The sequence below is a fragment of the Cornus florida genome, unplaced genomic scaffold, assembly GCF_030987335.1.
Source record: "Cornus florida cultivar Cherokee Brave unplaced genomic scaffold, ASM3098733v1 CherokeeBrave_3.0.0_Hap2_Chr06, whole genome shotgun sequence".
Classification (NCBI taxonomy): domain Eukaryota; kingdom Viridiplantae; phylum Streptophyta; class Magnoliopsida; order Cornales; family Cornaceae; genus Cornus; species Cornus florida.
The window spans coordinates 81,011,945-81,031,154 of NW_026775576.1; the positions used below are offsets into that span (position 1 = coordinate 81,011,945).

General features: G+C 34.7%; 2 protein-coding genes and 1 non-coding gene across 5 annotated transcripts; 2 read left to right on the top strand and 1 right to left on the bottom strand.

Moving 5' to 3' along the window:
- Positions 1–38: 38 nt before the first annotated feature.
- On the bottom strand, positions 39–110 carry TRNAW-CCA (transfer RNA tryptophan (anticodon CCA)). The gene has a single exon. It is a non-coding gene; the product is annotated as a tRNA-Trp (tRNA).
- Positions 111–1,294: 1,184 nt separating this feature from the next.
- LOC132312306 (high mobility group B protein 10-like) lies at positions 1,295–13,940 on the top strand. Of its 3 annotated transcripts, none has more exons than XM_059810624.1 (7): positions 1,295–1,405; positions 1,518–1,753; positions 9,149–9,227; positions 11,788–11,950; positions 12,039–12,110; positions 12,487–12,848; positions 13,541–13,940. In XM_059810624.1, the coding sequence occupies exons 2-7, from the start codon at positions 1,524–1,526 to the stop codon at positions 13,631–13,633; spliced, it is 999 nt and encodes a 332-aa protein (XP_059666607.1). In that variant the 5' UTR covers positions 1,295–1,405; positions 1,518–1,523; the 3' UTR covers positions 13,634–13,940. The 3 variants fall into 3 exon arrangements, with proteins under 3 accessions (XP_059666607.1, XP_059666609.1, XP_059666608.1); XM_059810626.1 differs by having other exon boundaries at positions 1,399–1,420; XM_059810625.1 differs by lacking the exon at positions 1,295–1,405 and having other exon boundaries at positions 1,447–1,753.
- A 2,891-nt stretch (positions 13,941–16,831) lies between these two features.
- On the top strand, positions 16,832–19,210 carry LOC132314963 (uncharacterized). The gene has a single exon (XM_059813726.1). It carries the CDS (start codon positions 17,023–17,025, stop codon positions 18,655–18,657), a length of 1,635 nt encoding a protein of 544 aa, XP_059669709.1. The 5' UTR covers positions 16,832–17,022; the 3' UTR covers positions 18,658–19,210.

A 19,210-nucleotide genomic window follows, 5' to 3' on the forward strand; every position in this document is an offset into this window, starting at 1 on the left:
AAAAAAAAGGTAAAAAGCGAGATCCTGGTTTGAGGAATTGAACCCGACGTGAATCGAACACGCAACCTTCTGATCTGGAGTCAGACGCGCTACCATTGCGCCACGGATCCTTTAACGTATGGGATTGCACTAATATTATTAGACACATATAATAGAATTATTGTTTACTACATCCTTGCCACTTAAGCAGTGGCTGTGATCCCCAACTTCTTTGACTGATCGACACAAGTTCTTTTAAATATTGCCTAGTATTATAGCTACCCAACCAACACAAAAACTCTAAGACCAATTTTATGCGAACCTTTCCTCTAGTTTCAAGTATAAACTCTCCTCTGGGGCAAGATTTAGTTTGCAAGAATTAAAATTAGTTCAATTCGATCGAGTCCTATGCAATTAAGGTTCAAAATTTTCGATTTGAAATTTTTGAGAGAATTGAGTGATTTATATCTATTTTTTAAGTAGGAATATATTAACCTTAAATCCTATAATTATGTGATTTGTTATTCCTTATAATTTTTAATTTTTGTTTAATTGTTTTAAAGTGATGCTATATTTTGAGTTCTAATTTTATTATAACTTTAGTCAAAAAGTAAAGTTAAATGAATGGTATAATAATATGCCTACAGAGTAATTTTTTTACATATACTGAAATAAAAATAAATTTCTTTTTCAATTTGCTGATTTAGCCCAACAAGACTATACTCCGTTTAGTTTAGCTTTTCAAGCGATATTTTTGACTTTTTGGGGGTAAAAGTTGAGGAAGGTAACGAATTGAGTAAATGGGACCAACGGGCCAGTGACTTAGCGATATCAGTCTCTTATTTTTTAAACGATATTTTTGACTTTTTGGGGGTAAAAGTTGAGGGAGGTAACGAATTGAGTAAATGGGACCAACGGGCTAGTGACTTAGCGATATCAGTCTCTTATTTGTAGAGAGACTTCAATTTTAAAAAAAGAATGAGTATGTATGAATATCAATTAGAAATTTTTTTTTTTTTCCATTAGTCGGAATAATAGATAAATGAATTGATTGGATATTGGATTATGTCAAAATAATTTTCATCCCACGTGGATGGAGAAGGACGTAGACTTGTAAAGCGTTATAACCTAAGTGAATATATATATATAAGAAAAAGAAAAAAATTGGAAAACCGATGGACCATCCTAACCGTCCAATCAATCTTCACTCACACCCTAGATCCTAGCCACTTGTAATAAACAAACTATTGACGCCTTTTAGTTTAGTAAGTAAAATATTGACACCTTTCCTTAATCCTTATCCTAACCTTCATCTCTATTTCACAGTCTTTTTTTTTTTAAATTGAGAACATCGAAAGCAACTTGAGCAAATCAGAGGAAATTAAAGGCACACTTCATCGTTTCTTTTTGGGCAAAGAAGGAACAGGTTTATCTATCTACTGTAATCTCTCTCCAAAATACTCTTATATATAATATATATATATATATATATATATATATATATAGATATAGACTTATCGTCTCTTGTTTTACCCCAGATAAAAATGTCGACCCATCAATCTAAAGACCCTACAACAGCCACTGCCAAGGTCAATACTGAAAACGATACAGTGTATGCACTACAAGCTTTGCAAAGTGAGAGCATAAATGGGGAATCGAACGCCACCAAGTCTTACCCTAAACCAGAAGCCCAGTTCGAAGAAGTTGCTCGAAACGCAGAGATTTTCTTGGAGAAGCTCAAGGGTTTTCACAGATCATTCGGTACCAAGTTCAAGTGAGCGCCATTTCATTTTTACCAAATCCTTTATCTGGGTTCACTTTTTCAGCTTTTGAAATTGGGTTTTTGTTGATTTTTACTTATTGGGCATGATTTTGGGTACATGTTTTGTTTTTCGATTGTTCCCGTATTATTTCGTTTGGATATCTTACATTGAACCCTGAAGAGGTATTGTATGTTTGTTTATTTATATGTATATATATGTGTGTAAATGAGCAATATATGTTTGCATGTGTGTAATGCATGTGAATGTAAACGTGTGTATATAGAAAGCACCATCAATGAGAGGCCATTTGATCGCATTGGTGACAAAGAGTGCCTTTTTTTTTTTTTTGAGAAATCAACAAGTGAATGGCTCAACAAAAGGAGACTATCTTGAACTGTCATGTTGAGTGAAGGAAATTAGGGGTCATATTAGGTTCTTACTCATTTCATAAATTTTATTTGTTTTTTTTTAAAAAAACTATCTTCACCATTTATTTTATCAAAAAAAAAAAAAAAAAAAAAAAAAAAAAAAAGCCCTAAAAGTCCCTGCATAAAAATTTATTGCTATCATAAAGATATCTTACTCTACTTACCCAAAAAAAAAAAAAAAAAAAAAAAAAGATATCTTTTACTTAAGAGTCCTTAATAATAGCAGTTGAAATGGAAGTGCTGAATATATTAGTGTTGGGGTTATTTTCAGAATTACCTTAATAATTTTTTAGTACCATTTATTTATAAGATTCTTAAGCAATTGTAACATTACTCATTTCTACCAATGGCAATGGTATTGGAAGACAGCCGTCTTCCTGCGTCCGTTCTAACCAAAAGGTGGGCTAGGGAAAGAAAATAAATTTCTGGAGGTTTTGTTCCGCCTGTAAGAACATGTAGGAAAAGGAAAAATAAATCAACAATAAATTCTTTAAAACAGAGAAAAAATTCCACTGAATTGAGCCCAACATTAGAATTTGGCTTATCTTAGTGAGATTTTCAAATTGTATGAGCACAACAGAAAATAAAAAATTCATAATTTTCATTTTTAACTTTGCTCGTCATTTGTTTTCTAAACAACCAACGGTGCAAAATTTTATTTTATAGAAAGAAAATGCAGAAAGTTCTTTGGAGATTCTAGAATACACATTGAGAAGAAAAAAAAAAAATCTTTGATCAGAAGACGCTTAAATCAAAGCCATTGAAGTAATGATTATCTCCACCTATCTATAAGACACCGATGTGTCCATATTGGAGCAAGAGCGAGTATGATGAAAAAGTAGAGGGGGTTGTGGCCGGTGTTGGTAGAGTGAGATTGTGAGAGAAGGTGATTACAGGGCAGTGTCAGGGCTAGAGAGGGAAACTAAGAAAGTGAGATAATAAGATTAGGATTTATGGTTGCACTAATTTAGTTAGTATCCGTTGTATTTGCTTCTCTTGATGGTTGGTCAAGCAACAAAAATGTTGTGTTTTGTTGTACATTAGATGTCCATGAAATCCATTAGCCATCTCCGACTCTAAAATCTCTTGCACTTACAAGAGTTGCTTCCTGTAAATCCAATTTTTTTCGTTACCCCACCCCCACCCCACACCCCCCCCCCCCCCCCCCCCCCCCCCCCCCCCTCCGTCCCTGTCGAGTTACTTCTTTCAGCGAAGTTATGTTAAAGCACTCGGCATTTCGGTGTTTCTTCCGATGTCTTTGATTGTTTGACAAGTAGGAATATGTCATGTTTATCTCGTCTTGTAGTCAAGATTTTATATTTTTGGCTCCTGCTTAAATTGTTTTTATCTTCGTAATGAACCCTATTCCAACTTTCCATAGAGGACATCCAAATTTCTACATATTTAAAATGTACCCGTTTCAAACTCCTTTTTATTTTCTAAATAAAACCGGTTTCAACTTTCATATTTAAAGATGACCACTAGACCCTTAAAATTATTTTAGTGATATCAGACTTCTAAAGTAAATAATATAAATTAAACACTAATTTTAATTGTTTGTCAACATCTTTAATATTTGTTTAAATAAAATGTTATAATACTTTCTATCATAGAGCACATAAGAAGTGGCATTTTTATTTTATTTAAAATTGGAAGATATCATAAGAGTGATTAAATTAAGGTTATTGATTGATATGGATTGACATATATATCTATTGATTAATAGTCTAGATTAGAATCCACTGCATAATTTTTTATCCATCTAGGTGTTTAGAGATAGAGGCATACCCCTCTATTTTATAGATGGGTAAAGTATTTTATAGGTGGGTAAAGTGTTTCTTATATAAAGAAAGAACTCTGTTTTATTTACTCTTCTTCTTTTTTTTTTTTTTTTCTTTTTTTTTAATTTCTCCTCTAATTCAAAAAAATGTTAATACGTACTTTTTTATGGTCTAGATCAGAATCCACTACTTCCTTTTTTTACTTTTTTATCCATCTAGGTTTTTAGAGATAGAGGCATGCTACTCTATTTTATAGATGGTTAAGTATTTTATAGGTGGGTAAAGAGTTTCTTATATAAAGAAAGAACTCTATTTTATGTACTTTTTTATTTCTCATCTCGTTCAAAAAAAAAAAAAAAAATGCTAATACTTCATACGCACATACATATTCGAAGGGTGTTTCTTGATGGCATAAAATATTATTTAAAATCTAAAAGTTTGTGGTATAAAATTTCTTCATACTAACTTAAAAAATTACTTCTCTTTTTGGAAGAAAGAAAAAGAAAATTAGTGTGGGGGACTTAACTTTACACCACCACCTTGTTCCACAAGGTAAAATTTTAGGACCTGGCTGCTGATTTTATTCCGCTCCTGGTAAAACACAAATTTTCTCGACTAAATGGTTTTTTTTAAAGAAGTTAGAAGTACTTTCAAATTAAGTTTCAAAGTGGGTAATCACCTTGAAGCATGATATCATGTTATGCTGATGCATCAAAGTGGATTGTATACCTAATAGGGATCCAAAAACAAATATTTGATTCATGGAGATTCTTAAATCCATTTCCATAAGTCACCTTCTGATGAGATGAATCGTTTCCTCCTCAGCATTTTCACACACAGCTGATTTTGTGGAATGTCTTTGTACTACAATATCACAGGTCCCAGCACTTGAATGGGCATGCTTGTGAAATGTTTTTGTACTACCTAAATATCCCAGGTCCCTGCACTTGAATAGGCATGTTCTCAATATTTAGAATAATGTAAGCTGGTAAAATGGGACCTTGAGTCCATTAATTTTTACTATCAGTAAATCCATGAAATTTATGTCCCGAGATTTTTTTTTCTCTTTAATCTAAAGATTTCATTTTCCATAAAGAATGTTACTGCCTCATTGGTTTCTTTTCCGCATTAAAAATTGCCTTGCTCTTCTGATGTACTTAGATTTAATTCTACATCTGATGCCCAAATAACGTCCCAAGTAGCTTGAGATATGGACTTCCTTTATTATTTTTTTCTTTTTTTCCAAAGTTGTTTGTAGATATACATTTCTGTGAATGATATCCTGATTTTTGTTAATAAAAGCTGGTAATTAATACATTCAATAAATATTGCAGTGCTTGATAAAATAGCCTTTGTTAGTAACTTTCTTGTATATAATTTAAAGAAATAATTTACACTTCAATCTTGAAGGTTGCTTTAATGCTATTTAATTATTAAATGTACTTTTCTTGATTGTTAAACATATTAGGCGACATGGCGACTAATAGAAAAGAATGGAGAAAGAGAATTCATGTGGCCGACCCTGTTCTTATGGGAACAAGGCAAGTATTGAATCAATGTTGTTACTCCTAGGCTCTAGTCCAGGACAATCTTGAATGGCGTTGGTACATTCTAGTAGGCTTGATGACTGGAAGAAGCGAAACAAAATTAGGATTTGGCTGAAAAAGAAGCAACACAATGGATACCACAAGATGGCCAGTGCGGACCTAAAGGTGCTTGATTAAATTCTTGATAACCCCTTTGGTTAAACAATTATCACAGCTACCTTAGTAGAAAGTTAAAAGGGTTGCACTCCCTTGGCCACCCATTTTATAGATTTTCTTGGTTCATGCCTGAGTTAACTTGGTTGAGTGATGAGCTTGTCTCTTGTACTTTGTGTGTACACGGAAGAGGTTTGTCTTTTGTGTACTTTGTTGTGTAACCGGATTGTGCACCCTCTGGCACTAGTTATTGAATCTTGCTTATAAAAGGAAAAAGGAAAGGAAAACTTTCCAACACTAAGTAGGCAACTTTCTCTTGGGAGCACTCCCCTCTTGAGCACCTTTTTAATGAAATCTTACTTGTGTGAAAAAAGAGAAAAAGAAAACCAGAAAGTAGGCAACAGCCTTCTCTAATGATGCAGCCAGCCATGTACCGTGTTTTGATACTGGGATGCCAACTTGCATTGCATCACAATAATATATAATTTTAGTATCTAAAGGTGTACCAATTCCATTTGGGACAGGACTATTCCCTTCAGATACATGTAACCACCCGAAATAATTAATATTAAGTAAAGTAGAAAATGAATAGGGAGAAAATTCCACTTAGAGAGTGCTCATAAGGCAGAATCTCTAATCACATAATAATAATTTGACTCGAGTTATTGCTTTGCTTCAAATCCACATTTAGAAATGCTTCATGAAAATAAATATTTCTAATTTTAATAAATATAATCCAAATTTAACATCTTGATATTTATATTTAATCCTTATATTTGCCCAAAATAGAAAATGTTGATTAGTTGAATTGATTTTATGACAGTTCTGGACACTGAACATTCATTTTGGTGTATTCTCCCGGCATGTTAGATGCATTAGTAAAATTTTGTTGTGACGATCTCCTGATGTTTTTTTTTTTAGATGAATTGATTTTATTTTCATTATGTCCATCAATTATTTACAGTAGATAATTGACAGTTCTAGACACTGAACGCTCAGTTTGGTGTATTCGCCCGGCATGTTAGATGCATTGGCAAAATTTTCAGGGGACATTTTCCTGATAAGTTTTTATTTTATTTTTTTATTTTCTCCTGTTTTTCTCGGATTAATTGATTGGAGAAGAGATTAAGTTTTGAGTTTTATATCTCTCCTTTATTAGTCTTTAATATTCTTTCTGCTCCCTTTTTTTTTTTTTTTTTTTTTTTGTAATTATTGCAGTTATTATTTTTTGGCTTTGTTCTCTAGTTATTTGTGATTTTATCTGGTTTATATTGTATTCTCGATTTTGCTGAGAAATATTTCCTTGTTTGCTGTAATTTTGTGTGGATAATTTGCTGTAATATTTTTAATCCTTTTTTTTTTTTTTTTTGTCTAAAGCTGTTGTGTTATCTTCTCACTTTCCATTCAAACATAAGATGTTTGTTATTGTTTCTCTCTCTCTCTAACCTTTTGAATTTGTTTACAAATTGGGTTATTTAAAGTGCTTAACTTTTCTGCAGCTCTGCTTTCATGTTTAGCAACATAGCAGTTCTTCTTGGATTTGGGTGTAATGGATTTCTAAATCTTCAGTGACCTTATTCTTACTCTCTCTCTCTCTTTTTCTCTCTCTAAGTGTATCTACTTCAGGGCTGTGTTATTGGCTCCTTATTTGTTTGAAAATAATCAATACATTATTAGGTGTTTTGAGTCCTTTTTTTCCATTTCATTATTTCTGGTTGATCTCCTTCCCTTGTATATTAATATTATTCTTTTGTTATCAAAAACTTTTTTGGGTGTGTAAGCATTATTCTTCTTTAAGTTGTAGTTAATAAAGAAATAGTCTTGGAGAAGTTTCTTTTTATTGCTTGAAACTATAATTTAGGTTATTATTATTTTTATTATAGCTATCTTATTTCTTTCTTTTCGTCATAGCTGTTATGTTACAACCTATGTGCAATTTGCCTTGTTATGTGATGATTGTCTGACACATGTTCCGTAGTACTTTGTTACGAGGATCAGACCATTGCCCATGACTCTGATACATCAGAGTATGCTGTGTCCCAATTAGACCTAGATGGGTGAATAGGTCTTAAAGAATCCTAATTGTCAATAACAGATTTTTGAATTTTAATTTAATTATACCAATTCATAATTTGAACCCCTTTCTATTCATGTGTTCGTTTATTAAATCTGATTTCTTAATTAGACACAACAATATTATAAAAGCAATAATAATCGAAGTAAAGCAATGACACACGCCACATTTACTTGGAAAACCCAAACAGGAAGAACTGCAGCGACAGCGTCCCAATGCAAACCATTCCAATATGAATGGAGAAAGTACAGCCCTAGGTCTAGAATCTAGATTTTTACCCTAGCATTATCTATATTGATTTACCTCTGATTGAGACTTACTCAACACTCCTCACGAGTTCTATTGTTGTTGATCAGCAAATCCACTTTTACACTGGTGATGTTTTTTAAGCTGTCACGCTATGTGTTGGTTAATGAATAAGTAATGGGATTCCCCCCATGTTATTTTTCATAAAGTCAACAAAACCACAAGGAGTATGTCTTGCCTTTGTTCTTGGGCTGTGCTCCCCTTTGAGTGCTTTATAATGATATATTAATTATAAAAAATAAAAAAAGAGAGTGTCTTCTGAATGACACTAAATCACACTCACAGTTAGATGTCAGGCATAAATGTGTCCTCACTTATGTTTAATTCTTAACCCTAATGGGAGTATTCAACAAATGTTACCAATTTATACCTGTGATCTTCAATGTTGTATATCATTTTCATAATTTACCTCTTATGGATTGAGAGGTAATCAACTTTCTCTAGGTGACTTAAAATAAAAGGACTACAGCCCCTGAATTTTGTTTTAAAATATGCCTCCTAAGATGTTTTATGTCTATTGATACAGCAACAGCCTGAGAAAGTGGTTAAACATTTTTTGTTCTACCTGTATTACTTTTTCTCTGTGATTTTTTTATTTTTTTTGGGGGCATAACGAGTAAAAGATATCTATTGTTATTAGTGAAGTGCAGAAACATATGGATTTTGTATCTTTCACCATTAAGAAAGATTTATATGACATAAAAGGTTACTAAATTATTAGAGGGGCAAGCCTCTGATGATTTAAGAATCAGGTAACAAGATAATTTTTGATCTGAGAAGTGACAGAGAGAGAGAAACCAAGATCTAATCACGGTTATATTAAAGAGGTCCCTAATCGGGTTAATAATGGAAAGTGGTTTGAGTTTGTTATTTATAAAAACTTGCTTTTTTATGGTATAGAGGTGGACATGATAAAAGAACAATAAGCGAGAGATAATATAGCATGCTTATTGGTTTTATTATATCCTCACTGCCATGATTTGATCTTAATAACATCTTATGTTGCGTTCCTGTGCTGTGCCTCACTCTTCCCAGCTCCCTAAACATGCCTGGAGGAAGCACGCCAAAAGAGTAAAAAGAATTTATGTAATTTACGTTTCCGTTATTTATTTTGCAGGGTACCCACTATAGGAGGAAGGGCTCTAGATCTACACCGCCTTTTTGTTGAGGTTACTTCCCGAGGTGGTATTGAAAAGGTATGTTTATCAAGTATCTGTTATTAGGTAAAATTACACGTGCCTCCCTGAGGTCTAGCGAACTTACTCGCAGGGTGAAATGTATTGTGCCCACCACTCCTTTTGGTTTTGTTTACTTTTAGATGTTATCCCTGATGTTATTCGTTCATTAAGACCGTTCAAGTTGAAATTTCGCAAAATGCCAAACTTACCCTTCAGGTTGATAAAAAGACATAAGTAGCCTTGCTTAAACATATGAAATAACAGCTTTACCAATTTCCCAAGATTCTTGGATAGACAAAAGTACTTTTTCGTATAATATATTTATTAAATATATGATTTGCAAATTTATAAAAATTACTTGACATTTTGAATTTGCAATTCATATTAACTATATCGTGTTTAATCTAATTTTCAAAATTAATTAGTTATAAATTTACAATTCATTCTTATTTTGGAATTCATTGCAAATTTACACGATCTAAATCAATTATAAATTCAAAATTACAATTATAATCAATGATAAATTTACATTTAATACAGTTCTGCATAATTAATGAAGTTTTGGTGGAGAAGTTTTAAGGAGTGGTGAAATTCTGCCACTTCTTCATAGAAGTGGCTGTTTGGTTTGAGACAAATAGGAGAGGAGAATAAGAAAGATGAAAAAAAATGAAGGCTTAAAATTCCAGCGGAAATGGATTTCCATGGCCCCTTATTCATCATTTTCTTTTATCGACATCGAGGGGCAGATTTCTTATAAATCTGTAATAAATATGGGTTCATAGGTTTTATTCAATATTTTAACCTCTCTGTTGAGTTAATTTCTTTTTAAATATGTGATTTTTGTCTGCTGGTTGTGTTCGGATTTGGCGGGAAGATAGTGAGAGAAAAGGTAAGGAGAAGTTTGGTTGGGGTGGGGGGAGAGAGGGGAGTGGAAGATAGATCTATGCATATATAGTTATATATAGATCAGTGATGGACATGAATATGTTTATCATAAATCTATGCTTATGCATATCAGCATATGTATATTTTCATGTTACATGCTGATCAATAGAAGAGAGAGGGGAGAGAGAGATGGAAGATGGGGAGTTTTAGAGAGGTGGGGTGTCAGTTGTGCTATCTGCCAAATTTCCAAAGCACGAGCAAACAGTAAACCTACAAGGATGAAGAAAATTGAAATGAATGAGTAAATGGTTCGTTCTTTAGATCATCAACACCCGTTGCACAAATTGACAAGATTAAAAATTTCCAATTCTATTAAATATGATATTCTGCCAAAAGAAGGGAACTTCTGGTGCACTAAAAATTGAAAGGGAGACGATGGTTTGATGGTGATGGAGAGAAGGAAATGGTGGTGGTGGGCAGAGGTAAGGAGAGGCTGAGTGGACACTTGGTGGAAGGGACTGATGGTGGCTATGATTGAGCGGAATAGGGAAGGAGGAAATTTATCTTGGAAATGAATAATTTAACATCAATAAAGCAATCAAGATGGAAAGAAGTGCGTAACTAAAGACTCCTTTTAATGTATTCTTCTTTTTCACCAATAAGTTGGGAAATGAAGACTCATACCTTGAATTTATTTGATGCTTGATTCATTAGAACCTTGATTATAAGATTTGAACTTAGCACTTGGTCATGTTAAGTTCACTAGATCTAAGTTAGAATGTTAGATATGTGTTTTAAAAAGAAGTTGAAAACCCTTCTATTAAGACCTCAATACCTTTCCTTACCCCCCTATGAATTATAAAACTAGTGTAGTTCTCAAATTTATGTCCTGATAGGAAGCTGTCAGAGGCTTTTGCTGCTGTTACATAGCAGTAGTGGGCCATAATGGCTCTTACACGTGGATTGGGCCGGTTGGCTTCTATTGCTATTATGATTCGTGGCCGGTAGCGGCTTTGTGTTCTATCGTATGATTTATGAGAAGAGTAGAACTACAGGTTGCACTGAAAGAAGTGAATCCCTTGTTTGCGCCAACAAAGAGACTTTTAAATCTGAGACAATAATAAACTCTGAACATGGTGAAGCAGAGACACAACCATGTTCTTTGGTTGTACGCGGAAATACTAGTTTTAATCATTTTAAATGATTCTTAAGTTTAATGACCGTTTTAGAGATCTGCATGGGTTACTGATATAACAAAGACCATCTAAAATTGAGGGCATGGGTGTGAGTGTCGTGTGCATATCCCTGTTCCCATTACCCTTACTACGTCATGTTTGACACGGGTAGGATTGTCGTGGCAAAGGCATAACACCACTGACTTGTAATAATAATTGCTTCTAGATATTACCAGGCGTACAAATAAGAAACCATAGCATCAATCGTCATAAAAAATCAAGTTGTTAATTGTATTGAAACTTTCTAGTTCGATTTTCTACAGAATATGAATGTCTTTCACTCTTTAGGTGCAAGGCACGTGTTTATGCTGAAAGCATGTGAACCAAAAAACAAGTTTGCCCCTTTCCTTTGATGTATGCTTGTTTCACTGCGTTTTTGAATTGTTATTGATGTCTGCAATATAGTGCGTTAGCATGTTTGCCAAGTTGTATGACCTTCATAACTGAACTTGTTGCAGGTTATTAGAGATCGCAAATGGAAAGAAGTGATTGGGGTCTTCAATTTCCCATCAACAATAACTAGTGCATCATTTGTCTTAAGGAAGTACTATCTATCGTTGCTTTATCACTTTGAGCAGGTTTATTTCTTCCGGAAAGATGTCGCTTCTATCTCAATTTCAGGTACTTCAAAAAGGACCCTTATTGTACGTGGTGTTTTAGTTTTCTTGTAAACTAGAAATATACATATTTCTTTTGTTTTGTTCTTCAGATCCTGTAAGCAGGATACCAGTCAATGGATCAGCAGGTCTACATGATGACACTGCCACAAATGAATTTCCAGGTCTGTGTAGGTTTCCACCTCGTTTTGGCATCATGACTTTACCATATAGGAACTCGTTAAATTATTTCACCTAAAATGATACCCGCTTTAAATAAAATTGCATGTTAGTGGAGTTGGACCCAAATTAAGAAATCACTGTCTCATTTTTCCATGGACATACTGTCCTCCAAGTGTACTAAAACTGGTGCATCAGCATACTAAAATGTCTAAAACTGGTAAATTAGCATACTAGAAGTGGCACATTTGTCTACGAAAAGTGGTACATCACTGTACATGGCATGTTAAAAAGGCAGTTTGGTAACAGAAAATGTGCGTACAATGTTGGCATACCATGTATAGTTGCAGTAACAAATTTGTTTTTCCATGTGATATACAGAGAGTCCTGACATGGAACCTGGCACTTTGGTGACTGGAACCATTGATGCAAAATTCGACAATGGATATCTAATTACTGTTCATATGGGGTCCGAGAAGCTGAAAGGTGTCCTATACCATACTCCTACAGAAGTAAACATGTCCCAGGGTTCTGATACATCTGGTGCATCTCCTCACCGGAACCGGAAGAGGTACCAGCAGGCATCACGGGATCTGGCTCGGCCCAAGCCAAACAGAAGTGGTTATAATTTCTTCTTTTCTGAGCAATATACCAGGCTAAAGCCTCTGTACCATGGGCAAGAAAAAGCCATCACCAAGAAAATTGGAGTACTGTGGAGCAGACTCACAGAGGCTGAAAGACAGGTATTGCAAACTTATTTTATGGCTTTCATCCTTTCATGCTGTTTTTGTTCTTAGAATTCATTACAATTGTCAGGCCTACTTTATTACCGTAGATTTCATCCCTTCAACAAGTAAATATACTTGATATGATTTTAATATTTATGATAATCTACTAATTTAATTAATATGTTTAAAGGAAAATATTACGAGAGTCATTTGTCTACTTCCTGTAAATGTGGCTGTGCCACCTTTCTTTGGTACCATTGTAGTGCATCCTTTTTGCATATTGATGAAAAAAAATTAGGTAACAGGGGTGCATACTGTGAAAATTGGAAATTTTGATTTAGATTACAAACTTCAATTTCTTTGTTTTTCCTTCAATTGCAAATGCTAGTGTGCTAATAATAGGCTTGAAAATACAACCAAGTAAAACAAAATGGTTCATTTACTGGTTAGAATATGTGGTATCAGTATTACTCATTCAACAAAATAGGAATTTGAATTTAGCGAACTTGAATGGTGCTCTTTCTGGAAGAGTTGGCTTTATTTGTTGATAAATATTGTCATTAACAAAAAGTAAAATATAATTGTACCGATGGTTACTCCTTTACAAAGGACACAGTATAGAACTTTTTCGAGTAGTTTGATAATTTTTATGTAGGACCTCAAATCTTTATTGCCAGCCATTAATTCCTCATGATGCTGCATTGCAGGTTTATCAGGACAAAGGGTCTACAGACAAGGAGAGATACAGAACCGAGATGATGGAGTACGGATCTTCCATTAATACAGCTGAAGCTCAATAAACTCCGACTCTTAGGCTATTTAAGCTACCATGCTTCAGGACATCCTCCATCTCCCCACTGTTCCCTTGTCATCTGCTATGTTGTTGTCAATGTTGTTGCTGTTGTTGTGGTTTTCGTTTTTCATTTTTCGTCTTCATATTTATCTTCTTCCTTTATAGAACTTGCCCCCACAAACTTTGAATTTGTGGGAGGTGAAGAGAGGGAATTCGTGTAAAATTGTAGCGACTATCATGTATCACAATTTGGGATTGCTGATGCACATTAGCAAATAGAATCAGGGCACCTGCAGCCCTCCTGTTGTATCAAACCAGATGTTTCTTTCTTCTAGTTCAGTGTTCCGCCAGAGACTGCTCTGTTCTGGGAGACTATGGAAGGTACATAAAAGAGTGAACTAAAATGACTTTCTTTCACTGATTTCTGTATTGGTTGTTGCATGAATTTCTGTAGGTGGCAATGGTATCTCACAAGTTCCTTCTCAGGTGCTAGGATAAAGTCACAACTCACATGCTTAAGTAACACCTCAGTCCTGTTTCTGAAGTTACTTTAAGGCCTGTTTGGTTGTGAGAGGAGGGGATTGAACAAGAAAAGAAACCAGTATGACCTTTTCTGTTACTTTTTCCTCGTCAGTTTTTTTCATTCTTTTTTCTTCATGAGATACAAGCAAGAATGTCAATTTGATATGCTTAACTGAATGCCCCCCCTCAACACAGCTTCCTTGTATTTCACATTGTAATAGGCTAGATGATATAAGAATTTAGAGGCTAAAAATGCTTTTTCTTCTCAATTTTATTCAATTTTCAAGTACAGTGTAAGTCATTATATTTCGCCATTTGGCCTATATTTTCAACAAGAACTTCTGGTTAAAAAAAATGTAGCTGTACAACATATTCAATATGGTATGATCTTTACCCCCCTCTGATGGGTTAAGTCAAACTAGTTTAAATTTACCGTGTGAGAGAAATCATGGAATAAAGTGGACTTTCTGAAGAGCTTGTTTTTGTTAGTTATTTCTTTCCTTATATTACTGTTCTTGACTGGCCAGAGAAGTCTATAAATTGATATTATGAGAATAAGAAGAGGTAATGAAGTTTGAACGACTTAGCAAAAAGAAAATAAAAATGTGACAACTAAAATCTCTTCCAAGACATCTTAGTGAAATTATTATATAGTTGCGAGGAAATTACATCAGCAAATGTTATTTAAGCAATGAAGGAATTGGTCACATGCAACTTTAGGGTTAAGTGAAGTAGAAGTGCGTAACGGGTAAAGTTACATACTCATTCATTTATATCTATTTTACTTTTCATTCGAATTCTATGTTGGACAAACATTTTTTGTAATATTTTTTCGAATTTGAAACGCTCTTATTGCGGTTGAATTGCCCTGCATACTCGGGTGGACTCACTCGGAGTCTTCCGAGCCGAATATTTGGTGTGACACCAGATCAAGGATTGAGTTTAGTTCTGATACTAACGGTTAGTAGTAGATATTTATTCATTTACTCAAACGTTTAAGCTATTGAATATGATTGCATATTTATGCATTTCACTTTTCATCTGGACAAGTTATTTATGCATTTCACTTTTCATCTGGACAAGTATCCTTGTAACCCTTTTGTAACGAAGTGACACTACTTTAGAAATCAACACACGCGTTAATCCCCCTTTACCTCTAAAGCCCATTTTTGTAAACGTGAAAAAAAGTCTTGTTAGGAATGGGAAAAGAGTTTAGAACTCATAAACTCTAAACCCCCATTACTAATTAATATACGTATATATATATATATATTTCTTAAAATAAGTCTTGTGAGGTCCAATCGATATATATCATCATAAACGCAACCCAATTCATTATCTAGGAAGTTCAAAACGCTAACAAGTATAATATATATTTACTGACAATTTTATTAAGGTAATTGATTTTTGTGTTTTGGAAAATCAATGCGCAACGCGTAACCTATGGCATGTTTCACACTAATGAGTTCATTAGGTGGGTCTCACCAATTTGTTTTGTTTGACACAAAGGATGAGAATTTTAAAGGAATAAAACGTAAAAGTAATGGAGGATGTATATGTATATTTTACATCCCAGAGGGGCATTAGTGTAAACTCAGGAAAAGAAAGTATTTTTACAAAAAGGGTTATATCTATATATATATATATATATAGCTTTCTTTCTCTTCATTTCCTTTTCTTTGTCCTCCTCCTCTGCCAAGCGGAAAGAAGGATAATTCAGCCGACGGTTTTTCCTCCCTCACCCACCTCCTTCCTCTCCAAACAGATTGTCTTCTAGACAACCCGTGCATTAAAATTTACATTAGTGTTGGTCAAAGATAAGGGATGAGAATGAGAATAGTCATGACCTTGAAATTGGATAGAGATAAGACCTGACCTGATTTATTAAAAGTCCAAGAGTTTCCATTTGTCATGTTACCTTTCTGATAAACTATATATATATATATATATAAATCAGTTAGTGTGAGGATTAGAATTAAAAAGAAAAAAAAAAAAAAAAAAACTATTTTAGGGAAATATATTACTCCGTAAAAGATCTTAATATATTCAATTACATTAGAGATTTTAGACAAGTGAGACCTATCTGCTTAGTGGGTCCACACTATATAAAAACCCAATTCATTGCGTATCAATTGCACTACAGCAAGGCACGAACATTTAACATTTAAGGAAAATATTAATTCACTTATAAAGAAAAAGAAAATAGAATATTTTCCTTATTATTATTATTTTTTCCTACTTACTGTAATCTTCTGTCTTGGACTTGGGAAGTCGTAGAGAGAGAGAGAGAGAGAGAGAGAGAGAACCGGAATAAGAGGCAAAGGGGAACGAAACGAAGAACTTTGACAGTCAATTCCCACACACACCACTTAATTACACTGACCCTTCTCTTCTCATCTCATCTCTAGCTTCCTTTCCAAGACTTCTTCAAAATTCAGAGTTTTCTCTCATCTGGGATTTTTTTTTTTGCAAGCTTCGTTTCTTGATCCCATCGCTCATCTAGATTGGATTTATATACATATTGATGCATTCATTATATGGTCATTGTTGAGCTGATTTTTTGATTTGGGTATTTCCTTGTTCTTGCCTCTCTCTTTCTCTCTCTATCAATCTCTGTTTTGCAGTAGATTTTTCTTCTTTCTTTCCTTGTCAGCTAAGAAACCGACCTGTTGTTGGTTCGAGTAGTTCTTTTTTTATTGGGTCAGTAAAATTAATCTTTACTCTCTTTCTCTACCCTGAAGATATGGAGATCTTTTTTTGATTTGCTATCTTACAGTTCGTCACAAATATCACTATATAGAGGTAGAGATACATACATATATATATATATATATATCAGCATAATTTTTGTTATCGTGTTTAATTGATTCTACAATGAGTGATGATTTAGAAAATCCGTATCAATCAATCAAAAAAGACGATGAGAAATTGCCTGTGCGGGAAACTCCAGTTTCCGGTGACCGGAAGCTGACGATAAAGTTGAAGATTCGGAATGTGGAAAAGGCGGTTGAAGAAGATCCGATTAGACCTCAAGGGAAGAACTCTCAGAGTAAGGTCTGCACTGTGTGCAAAAAAGAGTTTAGCTCTGGTAAAGCTCTCGGAGGTCACGTTAAAGTTCACTTTCAGGATCACAACAAAGAACAACTTCTCAAGCAGCTCAAAATCCATAATAAAAAACCCAATAAGTTGAAGAAACAAAATCTACAATGGGCCATCGATTCTTCCAGGAAAAGAGATTCTAATGAAGTCACCAATGAGAGCTCGGAGGGAAATGGAAACCCAACTGTTTGTTTGATTTGCAGAAAGAAATTTTCGTCGTCGAAGGCCTTGTTTGGGCACATGAGGTGCCATCCTGAGAAGGAACGGAGGGGAATTGAGTCGCCTATGGCGGGTAAGAACAGTCCATCTTCCTCTGTATCTGAATCCGTGCCTCGGAAATTTGATGATCACATTGATTCAGATGGTGCAACTGTGGACAACCCAGTGATTGATTTGATGGAGTCATTACCAATGTGGCCGGTGACAGGCAGGCGAACTCCGAGAGTCGTGGCCGACACATGGGATAATTCGAGCTCAGAGGAGGTGGAGGTGGAGGTGGAGAAGAAGCGATTCTGTGACGCGGTGGATGAACTCCTTAGGCTAGCTCATGATAATTCTTTTGACTCTGACCTCGTCCATAATGATAAAATTGAGGAATATGAGGTTGCAAACTGCAATGCTCTGACAAATGAGGCTGAAATTGAGGACAAGAACTGGGTTTCTGAATCGAATAAACGAAGAATTGAGGCGTCGCCTGTTGGAAACAGAAGGGATTATCCTGTGAAGAAGCTGAGAATTGAAGAAAGAGGGTTCAATAGTAATGGTGGACACATTGGTGTGGCACCTAAATATATGGATAAAGGCAAAGGAAAGGCTATGTTGGAGACTCAGAATTGTGAATGGGTTGATGCAAAAGATTGGAACAGAGAAGTTGAAGATTACATGAATTGTACAGATGATGAGTCTGATATCAAAGACACTGAAGACTTTTGCGAAGGACAGCTCATGAATTACAAATGTGAGAGAACTAGTCCTAGGTCAGTGATGATTAGTAGCAAGAAGATCAAGAGTAATAAGCCAATTGTGATAAGGAGTACTCCCAATAAGTACCAATGCAGCAATTGTGATAGGGTCTATTCTACCAAACAAGCATTAGGTGGTCACATGTCCTACCACAAGAGAGACAAGAACTTTTCATCTGCAGCTGCTGAGGATAAACACCATCACAATCCCGCCTCACGAGTGGACGGAGAGCTTGTGGAGAACACACACCAATGTGAGATTTGTAACAGATCTTTCCTTACAGGTCAGGCTCTTGGGGGTCACAAGAGGTACTGTCGATTGAGCAGTAGTCCGGTTGAAGCTCCATCGAGCCTAGCAGCTTCGTCAGGGGAAGGCGGTCAGACAGTTCGTAAAATTTTAGGGTTTGATCTCAATGAGCTTCCTCCCATGGAGGATGAAGAATGGTGATGATTATGAGCTAGTTGAATATTTCAGTTTTTTGCAGCTTCTAAAGGAACTGAGCTACTGAGAGGTAAGTTCCTCTAATTTTAACTTGTGATGCTTCAGCTGTTGAGTTTAGTAGTGGAAAGGCAGTGGCTTAGATAGGATTGAGGAACCAAACTTGGTTCCTTCTTGTTTTCTCTAACAGGCCGGCTTGCTGTGAAAGAGAGATTCAAAAGGTTTTGGTTTCTTCTTTGGTAGGATGAAAATGCAAAGAAACTTCACATAGGCTTTTAATTTCCAATTAGAAAAATGATATTTGAATCGATCATTCTGGCGCGCCTAAGCCGAAGACTTATTTGCTGTTAGATATGTTTCAAGTGGGATAATTCCCACTTGTAACATATCTAAGTGCATAAAAAGTTTTTGGCTGATGTTTTAGGCTTGAATTATCGGTTATAGTAGCATTGTTCTTCCAACTATGGTCTTCTGGGATTTACTTTTGTGTTGATTTCTTTGTTCAACAATATTAGATGAATCCAAGGCTTTCTTCTCTGCATATGGAATATACTTCAGTTTG